The 20,192-nt window shown below is 42.2% G+C and overlaps 1 protein-coding gene across 3 annotated transcripts in view; it reads left to right on the forward strand.

The window, feature by feature from the left end:
* The window catches only part of uacab (uveal autoantigen with coiled-coil domains and ankyrin repeats b), a 40,392-nt gene extending 22,224 nt beyond the window's left edge, over nt 1-18,168 (forward strand). For 2 of the 3 annotated variants that reach the window (XM_046393063.1, XM_046393072.1), the window contains 17 exons: nt 2,105-2,193; nt 4,283-4,347; nt 5,819-5,876; nt 6,096-6,166; nt 6,513-6,619; nt 7,222-7,403; nt 7,894-7,931; nt 8,416-8,472; nt 8,581-8,688; nt 8,971-9,003; nt 9,834-9,926; nt 10,647-10,677; nt 10,773-10,822; nt 11,165-13,879; nt 14,116-14,268; nt 14,674-14,739; nt 15,599-18,168. In XM_046393063.1, coding sequence (XP_046249019.1) covers nt 2,105-2,193; nt 4,283-4,347; nt 5,819-5,876; nt 6,096-6,166; nt 6,513-6,619; nt 7,222-7,403; nt 7,894-7,931; nt 8,416-8,472; nt 8,581-8,688; nt 8,971-9,003; nt 9,834-9,926; nt 10,647-10,677; nt 10,773-10,822; nt 11,165-13,879; nt 14,116-14,268; nt 14,674-14,739; nt 15,599-15,670 — 3,988 coding nt within the window. In that variant the 3' untranslated portion in view covers nt 15,671-18,168. Of the gene's footprint in view, nt 1-2,104; nt 2,194-4,282; nt 4,348-5,818; nt 5,877-6,095; nt 6,167-6,512; nt 6,620-7,221; nt 7,404-7,893; nt 7,932-8,415; nt 8,473-8,580; nt 8,689-8,970; nt 9,004-9,833; nt 9,927-10,646; nt 10,678-10,772; nt 10,823-11,164; nt 13,880-14,115; nt 14,269-14,673; nt 14,784-14,844; nt 15,511-15,598 lie in introns of those variants that run through there. The other variant, XM_046393081.1, reaches the window with a different exon arrangement.
* Nucleotides 18,169-20,192: the final 2,024 nt, after the last annotated feature.

Raw genomic sequence — 20,192 nt, forward strand, 5'->3', positions numbered from 1 at the left:
CTTATGAAAGATTGAGAACAGACTCATAGTCTGCTTTTGTTTTTGAGTGACAGTTTGGCTCTCCCTCTGTGGACTGCATTTATAACACTTCACACAGACAGCAAATGTCAGTTTGCATTTCTTAAATGTGTTTTAACTGCCAAGAAGACCTTGCTGTTAATTTAGTTTTGAGCAACAGATAACATATATGTTATCATATAAATATACTGTGTCGCTGGCTGTGGAGACGCACGTTATCCTGTATGTCTCAGAGACCAGCAGTGTACTCTCTGGTTTACTCCTCTCCGTCCTTTCTCTAAATATAGCAACCATATCCTGTAGGGTGTCATCCTGAAAGCTGCTCAAGGAGCAGGTGTGAAGATGAAATGACATAGCTGAGTGTGTTCCCTTAAAGCCAGCTCCATTGGTCTCCCAAAATTCATCTCTAACCACTTCCCTAAGGTCTCCTGCTGAGTAAGCAGTATATATTTTCCACAGAGTCTTCTTGTTTGGTCACCATCATTTTGCTGTTTTGTTTGTTTCTCAGTTTTTGTTAGCAGTCTTAGCTGTTCTGATCTCATTTATTAACATATTATCATTATATTGTTATTGTTATTATTGTTTTTTTTATTCTTTTATTCTTACGATATTATAATATTTACTGGACTATTTTAGTGGATTGAGGTCACCTTAAATCAAATCTGTCTGTTTCATATGTTGCATATAGCCATAATGTAGTTGCAAACACGTGATTGTCAGGATTAAACATCTTGAAGGCTCTTGGCGCCACATTGTTATGCGACTCGTCATTGCTTATTTGTCATGAGTAAAATCCACCAGTTCAAGTTCGTAGTTATGTATTTTTGACTATTTTCGGAAGCGTTCCTTCAGGTTACCATACTGTGACTCTTGGTGAGTCACATCACTTGGCTCGCTCTTGTCTGCTTCCTGTCTGCTGTTTGCCCTGAGAGGTCACAACCCTCCCCTGCTCCCCAGAGAACCAGCATCTCCTGGCCATCAACACGGCTTTTAATACCCACGCCAGTGTTGAGGTGACAGCCTAGCTGTCTCCTTGGCAGATACCTCGGGGTTAGTGTATAAACAGGTTCATGTGGCTTGATGGGTGACAGACTGAGATTGGTTTACACACAAGTGCTTCAGACCTTCATGACTACTGGCGGCAGTGCTGCTGTGAGTTAAATCAGAGAAGGGGGACAGGAATGCTTCAGTCAAAAGTGATGATTAAAGACATGGCAAACATATGCAGTGGGAAAACTACTTCAGTGAGTAGGCAAGTAACAAGGGAGTGCGCAAACTTTTCTGGCAGTTAAAACTGAATTAAAAAATTGACAAAACAATCATATTTCAAAGTTGACTTAGTAGCTGTTCTGGGGTTTTCATTTGAAATGAGTAATCCCCATTAGCAGATGGAGTGTTCTCAGTTTTTGTGGAAATATAGATCTTTAAATTAGTATTTTAAGGACTTCTTGTCTAGTTGAGTTTAAAGGTCGTCTGATGTTGCCAAGTTCAAGACTGAGCTTTAAAAACTCATTAATAAATGTAAATATTAAATAACTATTTAGGTCAGTGACGTGACTCAAAGCTCAATTTGTGTTCTACCCTGAAGGCCATTTAATTTCATCACATTACGCAAACTAGACAGTGAACATAGGCAACAAGAGCATAAATGGTGTCACAGTGTAATCGCAAGATCAGTTTGAACAAGGCCAGAACTGGTGCCTTCACGCACAGAAACAATGGGGGGGGGGGGGGGGCAAAAAGCTGTACAGTTTTTCTTGCAGGTAGTCTATCCTTTGATAGGAAACAGCAGTGAAGCTGATACAGAAGAAAAGTGCTGTTTGTGTAGCTCTAGGTTACCATGGAGTCATTACAGACCCGAAGGTGTCATTTGATTTGTTCAGGAATGCAGATCTGGCGAGGAGCCAGGTGTCCATTTGCGGTCCCTCTCTTTTCACCTCAAGTTTCACCTTCACACATCACTTTCTCACTTGCCCTCCTCTGCTGCTGTCCGCTGTCTACTTTTTGCCATCTCCATCGCCCTTTATCGCAGTCCGTGTCTGTTTTCCGCTCTTCACTTTTCTCCATCTCTGTTTTTGTTTGCCAGGTTTCATTTGGCTGCAACGCGAGGACACCTAGACTGTCTCAACCTCATCCTGGGACACAATGCGGATGTCACTGCGACTGATGCATCTGGTGAGTTCAGGCTGGATGAAAGCAGTACCCTGGAGCTGTTTTTATATATTTTGATGTTTTTTCCAGTATTCTGTTCACCTCATTATATCAGTAAGGGTAGACTTAAACTCCTTGCAGTATCACACAATAAAAAGTCAGCGATGCCACAAACATTTGACAGTTTACGTAGCAAACAACCAGAGTTTCTCTGCAGGGGGTCCACATCAAAATGAAAAACACTGACAAAATCTTCTGCAAGAGGTTTTTATAATGCTTTTTGCCGACATTAAAAATAAACCACACTTACATACAGTAAGTGTGATGTCTTTTTTAAATTATCGCATTATTCACTAAGGCAGATTACTCAGAGACAGAACACGTTGCTGTTTTGCAGAAGGAAATGAGGATGTGTTTCGCAGAAAATTGGGCTTATTGGTAGACTTTCTTTTCCTCTGCTACAAAGAATGATGTTCAGCAGCAAATGTGTTAATTGTCCTCATTGTGAGAGCATAAATTGGGATGTGAAATTGGGCCAAATAATGAGCAAGAGGCCTGAACTCAGTCACCCTCACTTTCAAAAACCATGTGGCGGAGTATTATCCATTTATTATCCATTTTCAATCAGGTACACACATTGTAGGTTCACCTGACAGGATTTCATGTTAATAGGTAAAAAAATCAAAATAAAAAAAATTTAAATCAATAGAAGTTTTATGGATGGAGAAAGATTAACAGGTAGCTTAAGGAATCAATTTTTAGACCATCAAGTATGGTCTCAAGAAATGAAAAGAAACAAGACTTCAGTCGAATATTATTTAATTTATTTATTCTATCATTTCTGATGAGATACTGAAAACGGACTCAGCTACATTTTCTTTCAGTGTGATTTGGATGCTACATCAACTCGGCAAACTTACTTTGATATGTTTCCAAGTGGGAAACTGGTGAGGGCACAAATCCTTGTAACTGGACTACCAAAGCCTACTAGTTGGTCAGGCCACTGCTGGGAAATACTGCCACACTGCAGTGACATGGTCCGCAAGGGGAATCTGTCATTCACAACTGGGAGAATAAATGCCCTGACACACATGAAGGGAACACAAAGGTATCATTGTGTATTGTACAGTGCAGTTGTATTGTTTAATAATTTCTCCCTGGTAATCTATTGTAACTGATGAAATCACTTAGTGTACAGGCTGTCTGTTCAGCTCATCGTCGCACAGCATGATTTATGTGACTCACTAATTGGCTCATTATCATTTGCAAACCTCTGCTTTACCAGCTCAAAGTGATGCACTGATTGATCTTGTGGATCTCGTTTTGCTGTTTCCTGAAATGGCAAATGTAATGCATGCATTGCGATCAAAAAACAGGCGAGTTGACAACTTTGTTAACACTTCCAAACATCAAGCAAGTAAAACAACACAAAACAAAATGTGGCAACAAGTACAGCTATTCGTCGATCACAAAACTCCATAAATCGCAGAGTTGAGGCAGAGCAGCAGGACAGCATCAGAGGGAAACTCGGAAAGCCTTTTCTCCATAAAAAAGACAGAAACAGTTTCACCTCGTACGTATGCTGCAGCCTTTTTGCATTGCGGACATATAATGTTGGACTACCATAACACAACTTGTCAGCTGAAGAGTGAATCCCAGGGGATGGCTGCAGAGGAGGTCTGTATTTTCTATGCTGGAGTGTCTAGACCATTGACTGCATATGAAGATGGATGTCTTGAGAGCTCCCCAAAACTGAAGCCAAAACATCTCAATCGCACCCTGAATGCAGGCTCCTATACAAGTCACAGTCATGCTGATGTATGTCTTAGTATTCAATTTTTCTGATAGATTTGGTTTGAATTACTTATTTGATACTACATAAAGGGGGTGAAAAGTCATGATTAATAGCTCAGCGCAGCTCACGATTGGTTCGGATGAGTGGGAACCCGATCCCTCAGCTCCACTCCATTGAATGATACAAAGGCATTCGTACGTATAGTGTAACGATAACTGCACATGGTGGCATTTGGCTCTAAACATGCATGCAACTGTAGATGTGAATGTCAAATGGGTATTTACTTCGTTTCCTGATTGCTGCGTTTATCACTTTCAGGTAAAAATGCTCTTCATCTGTCTTCAAGAAATGGACATTCTCTGTGTGTGCAGAAACTCTTGCAGGTAAAGTGCACTTGTCCTCACCACGTTCCTCCATCACTTTGTGCCTGACTCACACTTACTCCCACGAGAAAATGTGCCAAATTACAGCAACATTTTATGTTTTTGTTATATAGTTTGAGTTGTTGTTCCCGTGCTGTGTATCTACACACCTTTATGCGCGTTCCACAGAGCAGCTTCCCAACCACTGACTGGTCAGAGCAGTTTTCCTTTCAGCTCCTTTAAATACTTATTGCCAAACAGCTCTGGCAGCTGAGCCCGCTTCGTATCGGTCAACAGTAGGCCCTGTTGAGTCACCATGACCTACTGGAGGATTTATGTGTTTACAATGAGGGGGCAATATTGTGCTCTCACAGCATCGTAGCCTCCCCCTCCCCCCTGAACATGGCAGTGATCTAACAGAGGTTGTGGCTGTTGGCAGGGGGTTGTCAGTGGTGTTGACAAGCCTATCCTCCTGCAAACCTGCCATCCATTCTTGGTGCCGTCATCACACCAGACATAGCAGCTGGACGCCAACACCCACCGCCTCCACTATCTCCCTATGTCAGCCCAAACCCTCGAGGTATAGGATATCCCCCCTGCATGCTCAGCTCCCACTGCCGCTGTACCCCTGCCACTCTACGCCCACCCCCTCTTAGCTTTGTCATTTGAGCATGCTGCTAATTTTTGGCTCTTGTTGCTAGAGAGAGTTGAGTTTTTATAATGGTGGCGAGAGGGGGGCGGGCAGAGCTCAGTGGCAAGCCTACCCAGCAACATCAGGCCCCTGTTAGCATTGAGTCCTCAAGGCTTCATAGCAGGCCCTCATCACCACACGGTAGAGTCGCTGGTGTCCAACCAGCTGACGTACTGTGTAGAGATGTCACAAGCATATCAGCACAGCACCACTTAGCCTAATATGACCTGCCTGCTTTTGTCTCTCAGACTCCACTGACAGCCAGTCAACCAGTGGAAATGACCTAAATCAATGTAATATAATTATTGGCTTACTAGCTATCTGGCTAAAGCTAAAACATACAGTAAACTATGCTGGTGGCAGCTAGTTTTTATAAACATGTGGAGGTTTCACTGTTTCCCAACGAGGGTATTTGCATATACTAGAATGCACGCATTGCAGAGCTGGCTACCCAAACAAAAGAACAGTGAAGCTTTGACTACGACACACACACAGGGAGTGTGATTTTGTTCTCTGCTCAGGATGCCAGCACTCCACGATGTCTTTATGTAGTTATTAGTTGTTTGTTGCTATATTAAAGTTCAGAATCTCATACGTTGAACCTTTTTAAACTCCTTTAATTAACCATTGTGAATATGTTATTTTCATAGTTGATGTTTACAAAACTACTGTGAATTGTGAAAATGAGAATTTTTACAGATATATTTTACACAACAAGTATCCAGGGATATTTCAGCACTAGTAAAATAATTTGCTTCATTTGCTTCTTTTGTGCAAACCTTTGTTTATTTTATTTTAAAGCACAACTGTCCAGTTGGAAACGTGGACCTACAAGGAAGAACGGCTCTACATGATGCTGGTAAAGACTGGCTCAGTTATATTTTGAATTGCGTCAAAGTAGCATTTGCATACTCACATTAATGTTAACGTCTAACTACATTACAGAGCAAACCAGATATTCCAGTACATAAATGGAAAAATGATTTTACTGGCTTGGCATTGAGAGTATAATCAAAGGTTGTGTTTCTCAGCTCTGAATGGATGAATTGATTGCCATTGTTTCTTCTTTTCTTTGCAGTCATGGCAGGCTGCTCCTCCAGCGTGAAACTTCTCTGTGATAGTGGAGCCTCTGTGAATGCCAGTGATTTTGTGAGAACTGAACTTTCACTTCATTTCACACTGCGTGTTGTAATGCTCTCTTTTAAGATATTGTTTTCCATGTGTTGAGTCATCATTGTTGAAAAGCACATTGGTCTGCTCGCTCCGTCAAGGTTGTTACCTTGTCAGCGGCAATGCTATTAAGTGGCACAAAAAGGCATTCACTAAATCTTAACTCAGTCCACTTGAATGAGCACACCCTGTGCTCTGGATTTTTGTTAGCCTTTTATTACTTTGAGGGCAGAGACAGATTGATTCTTTGGACTGGATTGTAATATGTGTGACTTTGTGGATGAATGTCTATGTGTATGTCATTGGGATTTTTTTTTTTCTCCAGGATGGCAGGACACCTCTGGTGCTAGCAACTCAGATGTGTCATACACGCATCTGTCAGCTGCTGCTGGAGCGAGGGGCTGATATCACCGTCCGGGACAAACAAAACAAGTAAGAAACATCAGTCCTTATGGAGTTTGTCTTGTCTGTAGGATGGGCAAGCAGCTGAGAACATGTGTTGCTGACAAATGCAGATGTTCTGGGTTGGTGACTTAAAACACGTCATGCCGTTTGCTTTTCTGTTGATGTCCTCGAAGTGACAGTCTTTCTGACATTAACGTGAAGTTGCAGAAAATACTGTAACTACTATGCAAAACCTGGATTAGGCAGGTGATATGCACCAGTAAAAGCAGAAAATGAAGAAAAATGTTTTTGAAGGCAAAAGAAAAGCAGAGTGTGAGTGTGTCTTACATTTCTGTTTTCTGTTTAATCTAACTCTTGGCACCATGACATGTAATATGAGTTTTGCCTGACTTGTGTAATGTGCTAATGTCTCAGCAGCATTTGTAACACAAAGCAACGAGTCTTTTGAAATGCAATAAACAACGAGATGAGGAGCCGCCAGAGCACTGAATTATTCACAAAATGCATGATGAATTGTTGTTTCTGCTTCATGTGTTGAGAGATTCATATTCAGTGATGCAGATTTTGAGTTTCATGGCTACTTTTTGGCGTCTTCCCCCTCATAAAACTGTCTTTGTTGACCCCCTCAGGACTGCACTGATTCTGGGCTGCGAGTATGGCTGCAAGGATGCGGTGGAGGTGCTGCTGAAGAGCGGCGCTGACGTCAAGGCGGTCGACAGCTTGGGTCACGACGCATTTCACTACGCTCGCCTCAGCAAGAGCCCAGAGCTTGTTGCTATGGTCAAAAGTTATCTCGACAAAACCAACAGAGGTAAGACGGCAAAACGCAAAAGGTAATTCTGTAGCTGTTGAATTAGAATAAATACGGGAAGAGCATATTCAGCATCAGCATTAATAGAAATTATGAATGATCATATTATTAAAGAAAGAAGGAGAGCTTCTGAAGCTTACATTTCTGTCTGACTGCAAGTGTGTAGGCTTTTCCTTGTTTCCTCTCATGTTAAAATAACTAATACCCTGATGCTGTTTTGCTTTTAATTTCTTTTGGGTTTTTAATCATATTTTTACACAATTTTAGATGTTGTGGCTCCCATCTTGAAATATTTTTATGTCTAATCTCTGTCAAGTCTTTTTCAACACCTCTCTGTTTTGATATGTCACAATATCTTTTGCCATAGGCTTTCAGGTTCATGTTCTGATTCCATATATCTCTGATGTATTTGCTTTTGTCTTTTTGTCACATGATGACTGATGGCAGGAAAAGTGAAATCTGAACTTTTTTTTTTCTCGTTTTGTCACAGAAAAAGAGGCTGCAAAGGTGGAACAGTGGAAGCGACAGGTAACCCTGCAGCATTCGGTTGACTTTCCATTAAACATCATTGTGAGGAGCAGCTGTTGTTCTTCATATGCATGGAAGGACTTCTGTGCATCCGTGTTACATGATGGGAATAACAATGGACCAACATGTCCCCGTTTCACATGCACAATCTTTTTGTTAATAGATGATAAAGGTCTAGGATGCTTGCATCACAGAGCCCTTGACATTAAGTCCTTCCTGTCCACCATTCAGACGCTAAGAGCCTTTGAAACCTGTGCTGTGCCTTCGAGATTTTTCCTTTTCTTCCAGTCGTTCCACGTCAAATCATTCTCTTTGACTTGGTGTTGTTTAGTATAGCCTTTATATCTCTAAACATGCAAGGTACTCAGTTCATGACTGCCATCTAGTGATTATAAGTGAGAGTATTTTCATATGCTTACATAGCCTATGGTAACGGCATATCTTCAAAACATGGTTGTAAAAAAAGATCCCGTGTTTCCTGCAGCATTCAGTGGAGCGCTCAGAGGCAGCCGAGGCTCACCGAAGGGATCAGATCATACATGTAAGTGTTTCTATACAAACACATGCCACACACGTCATACATTAATTGAATTTTGACTGGTTTAAGCTTGTAAGCTTCATGGTGTTTACGTGTGGATGTGTGTTTTAGGACTTGGAGAGACAGAATGAGGGCCTGCAGGAAAGTCTCAGGAAGTACCACCAGGAGCAGAGAGTCCTGGTAGATAAGGTCAACATGCTACAGCAGCAGCTCACACAGGTATACAATACAGCAACACAGCAAGAGTTTCCGACAGCACAGTACAGCAAAGGCAGAAAAGCATGCTTGTCCTTGTCCTGTTAGAGATTTGGATGGTAAGCAAATATAATAATAAAAACTACACTGGGTCGCGATCTCTTTCCGTGTATCATAGTTCTTGAATACCCGAATATTAGCTGCAAGGACAATATCTATTCACCAGGGAACAAGGAAGTTTAATCATGACAAATTTTGGTTTCGTTATTATAATTTCTAAATGCCTCAATCTCTTTTCATATGCAGGAAAAGATAACAGTGGAAGACACTCAAAAAGAGGTATGAAACAAAAATGATTGCTAGTGCATTATGGACGCCATTCACAATTTCCTCTATTGTTTTCTTTCTTAAATTTGCAACAATTATAATCAACTGGTCATTATTATATGGCAGTATGTTGCACAAGAGGGGAGTTTATAGACAGTCTTAAGTAAACGTTTGTCCTCTGAAATGTAAAAAGAAAAGCCTGGCAAAGACTTTGGAGGATGTTGTTGGTGCTTTATCCACACAAGAGGAAGCAATGGGAGGTAGAAAAGGAAGGTGGCACAGTCTGAAATGCCACTCAGTTGTGACTTAACAGCACAGAATAACATCCTACCAGGTCCACACACATTTGGGAATCAAGGTCACATGCTGTGGCAATTCAAAATATTGTAATTTCCTAAAAAACATCAAATCTACAGAGGTGAAGCGACTTGACTGGACCAGTATTTGTCCATATGATTTAGTGTCTCAACACAGATGCTGTTCTGACTCACAACCTACTCTGTCCTACAGAGAAGGTGTGGTCTCTTCAGGATTAATCTGCTGCCTTAAAGGATTATTTTGCCCCTAACTCTTTCACTAAGCTCCGATGATACTGCTACAACTTTGAATGCCCTTGAAGCACATACAGTCGTGACAAAAACATACTGCAGAGCACTGAATAAGTCAGCAGGTGTCTGTTTTGAGTTTTTCACGGACCAAATAATTCACACCGTGTCAAAGTCCTTAATAAATGGTTTGTAACAGGATGTTTCCGAGCATTAGTCACAGATTAACAAATATTGATTTGATGTCACCCTGTATTCAGCCATGCCTTTGCTCTGCTTTCCTTTCTGTTGGGTCAGAAGGAGCAGCTAAAGGTGTTACTCGGTGCCAAAGAAAGGGAGGAAGGGGCTCGAGGCTTGGAGACTGTCAAGGTGCAGCTCCGGAGTACTTTGGTCAGTGGCTTTATACATATCTGGTTTCTACTTTGAGGATTTAAGCCTCTTAAATCAAAGAGTTTGTATTCTGACTCGATACGCATATTTGGTATAACATGCTTTTCAAGCTGTCATGTTGTCCTGAGAATCCACGTTTCTGAAGTCTGAAAGTCTTTGTTAGCACGCATACACTCCGTTTATTAGGAGCACATGGCTGAAGCTAATGCAGACTAATGCAACAGTTCTGCAATAAATCCTGCTTAAACGAAGGTTATAATGTTTGCTTTTTGTTTTAAATGGGTTTTAAGAGGTGCTGATTCTGTTGTATGGCTGTTGTGTGGTCGAGTATTAATACTGACAGGTATTTGTATGATTTTTGTCTAACCCAGTTATGTGTATCAGCGAGGGTGGCCTAAGCATCTGACGCACCTCGCTGTTTAATACAATTTAGTTCAACAGCATTAGAAACTACATCCTCCCAAATGATCATGAAGGTTTCAACAAAAAACCGAGCAGTATAACCCTCATGAAGGATTTCCTGCAACACTTTTTCATTAGACCAGTTTCAGTTAGGTGTACCTAATAAACTGGCAATTAAGTGTATATGCTTTAAGAAAAGAAATATACATATGAACATTACAGTAAGGTTATGAAATCAATCAGTGCTGCTAAGCCAGTCTATTTAGTATTTAAAAACAGTATTTATTTTAAGGATTTTTTGTGTGTTTGTATTCACAGGGGGACTACTCTGGGCAATCTGTTATTAAAGGTGAGCTTTCTTCCATTTATTCAATTTTAAAGACATCATTTCAGTCTTCACCAGCACAGTGTGTCAATGTTATATTTGTACACGGTCCCCTGCAGGTAAAGAAAACAGTTTGGTCAAACAAGCTCACAGCCTGGATTCTGATCAGGTCAGTTTTTAAATCTTTGGAACTGGTTCAAATGTAAAACATAAAACACAATGTAGGTACTTTGCCTCTAAGCAGTCTGTGTCAACAGCACTGGGCTTAATCAGAACCCGCATGCATATCAAACTGCTACAGTAGTACAGTATTAAGATCCTGATTGATTTTTTTTTTCTTGCCTTCAGTAAAAGGGAATTAGAACTCCATTATCTTTTAAAAATGAATTGGTCTCTTGTGAAGGTTTTAGCCAAAATCTACTTTGTACTCTAAAGTCAAGTGTCTGGTTTTCCATTAACTAATAATAATTTGATGTATTTTTATCAATGTTTTTTCCCTCTTTCTGTGCAGGGACTCCAGAATCCTGCCATGTTGCGCTCAACGTCCAGACCTCCAGAGAAGAGTCAGCCCACCGTAGGCTGGAACCTTTCCGGTGAACTGGATGCCCTCCGACTTGAACATGAGGCAGTCAAGAGAAGACAACAGGCGGCAGAGGAAGAAGCGGCACGACTTCAGTCTGCCCTGAACCGTAAAAACCGAGAATGTCAAGAGCTGGCTCAGAGTCGAGAAACCATCCAGAAACAGGCTGACCAGCAGGTTCAAGAACTGGAGGATGCCCTGGGTGACGTCCAGAAGAGGATGCTGGATTCTGAGTGTAAGGTCAAACAACTGCAAGCACATGTGGTGGCTGTTAAGGAACACTTAGGAGGCCAGATGGTAGAAGAACTGCGTGCCCAGCTCCAGGATGTCAAGACCAAGTATGAAGGTGCCTCAGCCGAAGTAGGTCGAGTTCGTAACCGCCTCAAACAGAGCGAGAAGGCCTTGGAGGAGTACAAGAGCAGCGAGAGCCAGCTAGCAGCTGAGGCAGAGAGGCTGAACCAAGACCTGGGAGCTGTGACTGCAGAAAGAGATGAACTAGCAGAAGCCCTTTTGGAAGTGGAAACCCGGCTGAAGGAGGCCCAGACTAAACATGGCAACACAGTACCAGCTGAGAAGTTTGACAACATGAAAAACCTGCTGACAAATGCAGTTGACGAGAAGGAACGTCAGCTCGCTGAGCTGAGGGAAGACTATGACCGTGTGCTGGAGGAGGTGGCCGAACTCCACCGAAAGCTGGACAGTCCGTCATCACAGGGAGGATCAGGGGTGATGTCTGCTGAAGAACAACAGAGGATCAGGGCTGCCCTCGAAGAGCAGAATGCTTCATTCAAAAGAAAGCTGGTCGATTTGACTGCCAAAAGCCAGGCTCTTATTCAAGAGGTCAAAGAGAGCGAGGAGGAAAGAGATCTACTACGAGAGCAGCTGGATGAGCTCAGCAGCAGGGTTGAGACCGACTTTATACCCATACAGAACCACGAGGAAGCTCGGAGGAACATGATATCGGCTTTGGAGGACCTGGAGGACAAGCTGGTGGAAGCCAGTGAGCGTTATGGAAAAGCAGAGGCACAAGTTCAGCAGCTTCAATCCGAGAGGGCCACGATGCAGGAGAACATCAGCAGCATCCAAAGTTCCAGTCAGAGACAACACAGTGAAACGGAAGATCTGAGGGCTCAAAATGCCGATCTGATGAAGAAGCTTGAACTTTTGCAGACGAGATGCGAAGACAAAGATAAAGAGCGTGTGCAGCTGACCACCGAGATCCAGACTCTGAAACAGAGTGTTGAGGGAGCGCATGTTCCCAAGCAGCAGCACGAGCAAGTGACGATGGAGTTAAGCTCCACCTTAGAGAGTGTTAAAGCTGATATGTTGAAGTTGGAGACCAAGGCAAAAGAAAGTGAAGAAGAACTGAAGAAGGTGACAGAAGGAAATGTTAAGTTGAAAGAAAAGTTAGAAAAAGTCCTGCTGGAGATGAAAGAAGACTTCATTGATGTAAAAGACCACAAAGCTACCACAGACAAGTTGAGCGCCGCTGTGTTTGAGGCAGAGAAGAGAGCAAATGAAATGTCGGCGATGTATATGTCGGCTCAGGAGGAAACTGTGAAGCTTACCCAAGAACTGGCGGCCCAGACGAAAGAACTTGATACCATTCAGGAGGCTATCCAGTCTAAGTTCATCCCACTGACAGTGGCTGAGGAAAGAGAACATTCTTACGTTGCTCAGGTGAAGGAGTTGACGGAAAAGCTGGTGGAAATGGAAGATAAGTATAACAAAGAAAGGTCTGCCATACAGAGCAGCAAACAGGAGAAAGAGAAACTAAAAGTTGAAATTGAATCTGTTCAGCAGAGGCTCGACTCTGCTCTAGTTACCAGTGAAAAGCACAAGGATGTTGAGGAAAAGTTCAAGGGTAGATTTGAGGAATTGACTCAAAAGATTGCCAACTTAGAGCAGCAGCACAAGGAGGTAACGTCTCACAACGCCGATCTTCAAGATCAGAACACCCTCTACAACACTCAGATCCAGAATCTCCAGGAGCGTTTGAAATCGGAGTTGACTCGGATAGCAACGTACGACACGGAGCTTCAAGCCCTCCACGACGCCATGCAGCAAGCCCAGGCCGACTGCAAGAAAGCAAGAGAGGCTCAGCAGGAGGAGGCCCAGAGGGTTTGTGCCTTACAGAAAGAACTGCAGGAATGCCGCAGGGATCAGGCTTCTCTGCTGCAACAACAGGCCAAGTCCAAGGAAGCCCTGGAGGCTGAGGTCGCGCAGCTTCAAATGGCTCTCCGTGAAGAGGAGGAGAACAACGCCCAGAGGGCTGAAGACGTCTCTGCCCTGCAATCCGAGCTCCTTCAAGCCACACAGGCTCTCGAGGAAATTCGCTACAAGGAAGACCAAATGAGCCAGCTGAAGAAGGAGAAGCAGCAGCTGGAGGAAGAGGCTGCCGCCCTGCGCAACAAGCTGACGAACTTAGCAGAGGAGTGTGAAGAAGCCCGTCAGGAGTCGACGCAAGCGAGGGAGGGTGAGAGCAGGGCCCGGTCAGAGATGGAGGCTGTGCAGGAGAAGGGACAGGCCATTGAAAGAGAAATTAGGGAGCTGAAGGAGAGATATGACGAGTCGCTCAGCACCATCTGTGACCTTCAGAAGAGGATTCAGACATCAGCTCAGCAGACTGAAGCCAAAGACAAGAAGGTAGTAAAAATCTGACGTTATTATGGAATCGTGAATAGATGTTGCAGTGCTTAGTTGTGATTTCGTATTTATGTGATGAAAAGTATTTGTGTGTCTGTGCATTTAGAAATAACATCACCCATCTATTATTTTTTCTTTATTTCTATGCTTACAGTTTGGCCATGCGGTTGATAAAGTAAACACGTGTGAATATTAACATTAATATTCGTGTGTGTGTGTGTGTGTGTGTCTGGCAGATCACAGAGTTGCTGACAGATGTTGAGCGGTTGAAGCAGGCACTGAATGGTCTGTCCCAGCTGGCGTACACGAGCAACGCCCCCAATAAGAGACAGACGCAGCACATTGACACACTCCAGGCCCAGATCAAGAGCCTGCAGCAACAGCTGGCTGTGAGTGCACTTGCATTACATGCTAAAATTACAGAAAATTATGTTAACGTATGCATGTTCTGCTTTACATTTAATTAGATTTGCTGCACATTAGCTGTCCTTCAGACTGAGAAACATGTGCAGGAGCCAATAAGTTCTTTTTTTTCTAATACATTTCAGAAAGTTTCTTGACAAAATTAATGCAGCAACATTTTGGCTTCACAGTCCTGCATCTCCACGCTTTAGGTAGAAGGTTGCGTTAACTTGTGTTACATTAACAACTACATTGCACGGTATTTTAGTTTACTGGCTCATCGGGTAGTTCACAGAATGAAACATGTGGTAAGCGACGGATTTGTAAGCTGAAGCTGAAAACTAACTGCTGTGTTGTCCTTCTGTCTCTCCTCCTTCTTTTTGCTCGATAAGGATGCTGAGAGGCAACACCGGGAGGTGGTTTCAATTTATCGAACTCATCTTCTCAGTGCAGCACAGGTAGGTTTGTCTCCGGTGAAGTGAGTGTTGATTTTCTTCATTACACTCATGCGCAGGGTCTACTCAGAGGGCTGGTCTCTTGTGCATGAGTGGTGTTAATTATTTAGCAATTTAGGTTCTGTTGTTCACATGGTCCTCTGATGAACTGGGAGTATTTTAATAACAACATAATGAAAAGGAGACGGACCATGCAGAGATTCAGTGATTAGATTTTAGAGCAGAGTTCATTTAAGAATAGCTGAAGAAATAAAGACTTTGATTGCATTAAAGATGGTCTGATTGTTTGATAAAAGCTGATCTTTGATCTTGGTCAATGCTTGGCTATTCCTCGCATTTTTCTGATTCTAAATTAAACTACTAAGATGTAATTGGCCTCTCGTAAAAACGACGGGGGCTGAAAAGTGTTCCAGCACACAGTGGGTCCGTCACAACAACAAGGCTCTGGTTCCGTAACTTGAAGACAACATTTTTGTGAGACGAAACAGATCCCTGAAGCCGTGTGTGACACACTGGCAGCTCATATTAAGATAATAAACGATCGCGCCGCCGCATTGACTGATATGTAGAAAGCAAGCAAAATGATGTCTGTGAACTGAATCATGACTCTGAATTATGACTGTGCTTTTGTCAAATCAAGGTCATCCACACAACTTTTAAAAAACAACTTTCAGCACTTTGGCACCAGAATTCAAATGTTTGCGCTCTGGTGTAAATTTGTTGTTAAATGTTGATGATGTTGCTGATTACTTAAAGCAGCCGCTGCAGGTGGACTGGTGAAGTGCAGAGCGATCTGTTATGTGAGTAACTAACAGAGCTTACAGTGAACTGAAGCCCATCTCGACTGTGTTTTCTCTCGCAGGGCCACATGGATGAGGACGTCCAGGCTGCCTTACTGCAGATCATCCGCATGAGACAGGAGTTTGTGTGTTAAAGCTTCCTCCGACTAAACAAAATGCTACCTGCTGACTCAGATTCCCTCATTCTCTCATCTCCTGCTGCTGAGTTCCCCTGCTGTGGCCCCTGTGGGTGCCCTGTGTGTGTGTGTGTGTGTGTGTGTGTGTGTGTGTGTGGCTGCTCTGAAATTCACATTTTTCTAGTATAGCTTCCCTTTGGTCCCCAGATATCTAAAGCTCTCTTATGTGAGTAAGACTGAATAACTTTAGACTTCTGATGCAGATGAGTTATTTCAGCTTCTGTCAGCACGCAGCAAGCGAGAACTCAATTCATTTAGAAACGGCAGTACATCAGTTCCTGTATCAGACTGGCCTGTGAGCTAATTTTGATTTAATGATCTGCACGTATGCAGGAACAGTTTTCAGCTTCTTTTGCAGCACAGTATGTGAAGATGTGATTTCGTACATTTCTGTCCAATCTATTACGAATGATGATGCAAATCTCTGAGTTTTCACGTGGCTTTGTCTCATTACAAGCAGTGATGTGGGAGTCTTTCGAAATGTTGGCTCCCTTTTGTCGATCACTCTTGAAACACTCAGCAGAAAACACAAAGACCACTTTTCACATTCCCACCTGACAGTTAGCTCTCATACAGTATGTTTTTTTTGTGTTTAACAGCAATGCTAGCTAGAATTTCAAAGATAGGTTCACAATTTTTAAAGTTTTCCCACAGGAAGTTCTTCTTTCCCGTGTGGCATTGAAAGTATCAAAACACTGAGAATGAATGTGCTGCTTACAGCAATGAAAACCTGCTCCAAGTATTGTTTTAAGACAGATTTGAAAAATTGTGAACGTATCCTTTAATAAAATACACAAATGCCCACATGTACATCAGAGTTCACTGTAATCGTTCCTCCTGTCCATATTGGGGGTGCAGAGGTCCATTTCTTATGTGATTCCAATGTTGACAGCAAGTTATGTGAGAAAATGCATTTCAGGAGGCAAATATGAAGCTTCAGCAGCGTGAATGAGTCAGACAAAGTGTGTTTGTCGTCTTTTTAGAATGAAGTTCGCTCTGTGTTTTCTCCAGTGTTTTTTTCCATGCTGAGCTGCAGGACAGCACTAACAGAAAGAGTAAACTCTGACCTGAAGTCTCTGTACCTGTGGACAGAGTGCTCATTGGAAAACCATAATCAATGGATCTCTTCATCTGCTGTGTTGGCAGTAGGCACGATTGCAGCGTCCAGTAACTCTGAATGTACATCCGAGTACTGCTTTACGTGAACCCATCCTTCAACCTCGTTCATGTCAGCTGTGACGCTTCAGCTGCATTCTTGAGACAGCACTCATTTTGTGGCACAGTTATCTTCTTCTGGAGGTCCAAACTAGCACGTGTTTTCAGAATAATCCAAATACCAAAGACCTGAAGAGGGTAAAAATCATCCAAATCTGAACCTATTTGCCATTTTGGTATATGGCACATGGTAATGTGACAGTTGTGTCCTTCGTACAGTCTGGTTTGTGCTGGATTTGAGTCGTGGGGGTGTGAAGTGGAGATCTCTTGCTGTGTCCCACAGTTTGCAGTGGCACGTCGTCCTTTTTGTTGAAACCAGAGTGTCCTCTAGTGGTGAGACTTGGCAGGCCAAGTTGATAGAAAGTGTAATAATCACTGTGGCCCAGGGGTAGGCAGTAGTTGTTTTGGGAAGCTGTAGTTTCTGCATGCTTGTGCTGAAAATCAGGGAAATCTACTAAATGAAATGTGAATATAAAACTAAATTACTACTAATATCTGTGGATTTGCATTACTACATTAAAGCCAAACCACTTTTAAAGATGGCAGACGTCCCAACTCAAGCATGACTAAATATAAAACCTAATTTAGGCGGCAGCGGACCTTTCAGCTTCCGAGAACACGTTTGGCATATCCCTGAGCCGGCTCTTTGTGACTCTTGATGGTGTAGTGTAGTGGTGTTGTGATTGTTGAGCGAGTCTCTTATGCCTTTAAACTGATATATTTTTCATAGCTTTGTACTACTTTAATTACTGTACTACAGTGTGACAATTCTGATATTCAGCAGGTCTGGAAGTAGAACGGCACAGAACACATTCAGGGTAACATTTACCACAGAATGCCATTTGATAAGTCTAGAACAGATTTCTTTATTTATGTGAACAGACGACCCCTTAACAATTAGCTTATTCGAAGCACTCCTGTCTTTACCTTTCAGCTAACACACTTTACCGAGTAAACTTTCTTGCTGTCTTTTTTTATATTTTGGCCAAAAACTCTGTTCTCATGGTTTAGAAAACAATACCTCTCGCATTTTGTTATGCAGATGTTATTGATTAACACTAACCTTTTTTCAATATTTCTTTGTCTTCCCTCTACCGTTAACACAGACTTTAAGTTGCATCTTGTTAAACCTCTAAATAAATATGCCAGTCTGTTTAAATTGGTTGTTTTCTTTGGCAGTAATATTTGTGTTTGAGAATCAGTAATACAACATCAATAAAAGTGCCTAACATAGAAAACTACGTCTTTGTGCGGTGTGTTTTGTCCAACTTTTTTTTTTTTTTTTCAAGGATCAAGGAAGGATTAAGGAAATTTTATTGTCATACCAGCTCACATTTACTCTTTTACTCTCTTTAAGTAAAAATAGAATATATAGGCTAAGAGACAAATACAATATAAAAAAACCTAAACATTCTGAGGAATAGGAATAAATAAATAAGAAGCCAGTTTAGCATGTGCAGCATAAATATGCATGTACAAGTGTGTGCTGGTGTGAGGTAGTCCAGGAAAGAAGTCCGTATTGCACTGACATAAAACAATGAAGTTTATCATCAGATATCTTTGTACTGTTTTCAATTCAGTGTATCTCAGAAAGGAGATGCAAGTCTTTGCATTCTCTTACACATTTGGCAACCGCTTTATATTGAAGGCCCTGAAAACCTGTTTACTTAGTTAGCTTCTTACTGTGACTATTGAGGCTTTACATGAACACATCATTTTTTGGGGGAAAGTTCACATTTACAATCTGGATTTAACAATATTTTAATCAGTTGGATGATAGTATTGTGCTTGATTTTCTTGTGTTGCCAGATCACTGCCAGTCAACTCGGATCAAATGGCACCCACGTAGTCTGATGAAGCAGAGTAGCTGAGTTTTCCTAAACTTTAATGTTGTTTCTTGCTCCTTTAGTCATGAATATTTAATGTGACCGAGAAATACCTTTTTTTTTTTAGGCACTTTAAGTGGTACAGCACACTGTATGTGTGCTTTTAGCTCCACGCACTCTTACTGCTCTTGTGGGAACAGCTGGGTTCATGTGGTTTCACTTTAAGTACAATCAACCCAGGAATGAGAGCGAGTAGCTCTTTGGCACACACTGCTCACTTTTATCTCTGAGCCCTCTGCTTCCATTGATTTGTCTGTTGGTCTTCTTCTCTTCACAAGATTTATTTTTCATTAAAGCTCTTTTCAGCGGGACACTGAGAGGAGAGGTCATGGCTATTTCAGTTATCTCATTTCAGATAAATTCATGGCATGCCGTTACTGAGCTCAGGGGAGTTTTCCATTTAAGAAGCATAATGTGGTTAAATTGGCCTTTGCTTCTGAAAATAATCAAGATTACTAATGCTACAAAAAAAAAAAAAAAAAAAAAAATGTTACTACAAGCCTCGAGAAGAACTTTAAGTTTATGAGTAACAGCTAATTCATCCCTTATCCCATTCTCTGTTCACACACAGAAATGCACAACACGCACACACCCTCTAATTGATACAAGCCTTGTCCTGGGTTTGATTCCTTTGAACAAACCTTGCTGGTTTCAAGTGGCAGCCGTCCCTTCTCTCCACTCCTCCCTCTTCCTCAGTTTTATGATTCCCTTTTTTGCGGTCTGCACTGAATAAGCTGTTCTCAGCAATTATGGCAAATACAATTCAGGCTGTTGGTAGATCTCTCTTTAATCTCATTTCCAGGGTCCTAATCAGTCCCATACATCTACTTGCGGCTATTTGGTTTACCATTGTAACCCCTTTCCCAGCCGCAAAGAATCCCATCTTTATAAAATTCGTCATCCCAAGAAGGATCAGAGGCTTTATTTATGTTGGAATAAGCTCCGGCAGTCCACCGCATGCCTCATGAGTGGTAAACTGGCTGAGGAAGCAGGCGGGTGGTTATATACACATAAGACACACGCCCACATCTTTGCTTCCAGTCCTTTGAGCTGTCACGAACGTTTGTCATCTCGCACAGCCGTGAGCCACCTCTGCGACACTCGTTCCCTCCAGGGGCTGCTTTGCATTGCATTGTCGGCCATACAGGAACTCGGAGGCCTCTTATTGTGTTTTACTAGAACTGCGGCAACTTTCTGATATGACTGCCTGAATATCTTTCTCATCCTCTCTCTCTTTTTTTATTTCCCTTCTGTCCCCACTTTTATTACTTGCCAGACTAATCTGTCTGGGAGTCCCCAGACAGATTAATCTGTCTGGGGACTCCCCAGTTTAAAACAGCACTCCTAAAACATTGTCAGATGGTTTACAGAAAATGATC

This window comes from Scatophagus argus, chromosome 1 (assembly GCF_020382885.2).
Source record: "Scatophagus argus isolate fScaArg1 chromosome 1, fScaArg1.pri, whole genome shotgun sequence".
Taxonomy (NCBI): domain Eukaryota; kingdom Metazoa; phylum Chordata; class Actinopteri; family Scatophagidae; genus Scatophagus; species Scatophagus argus.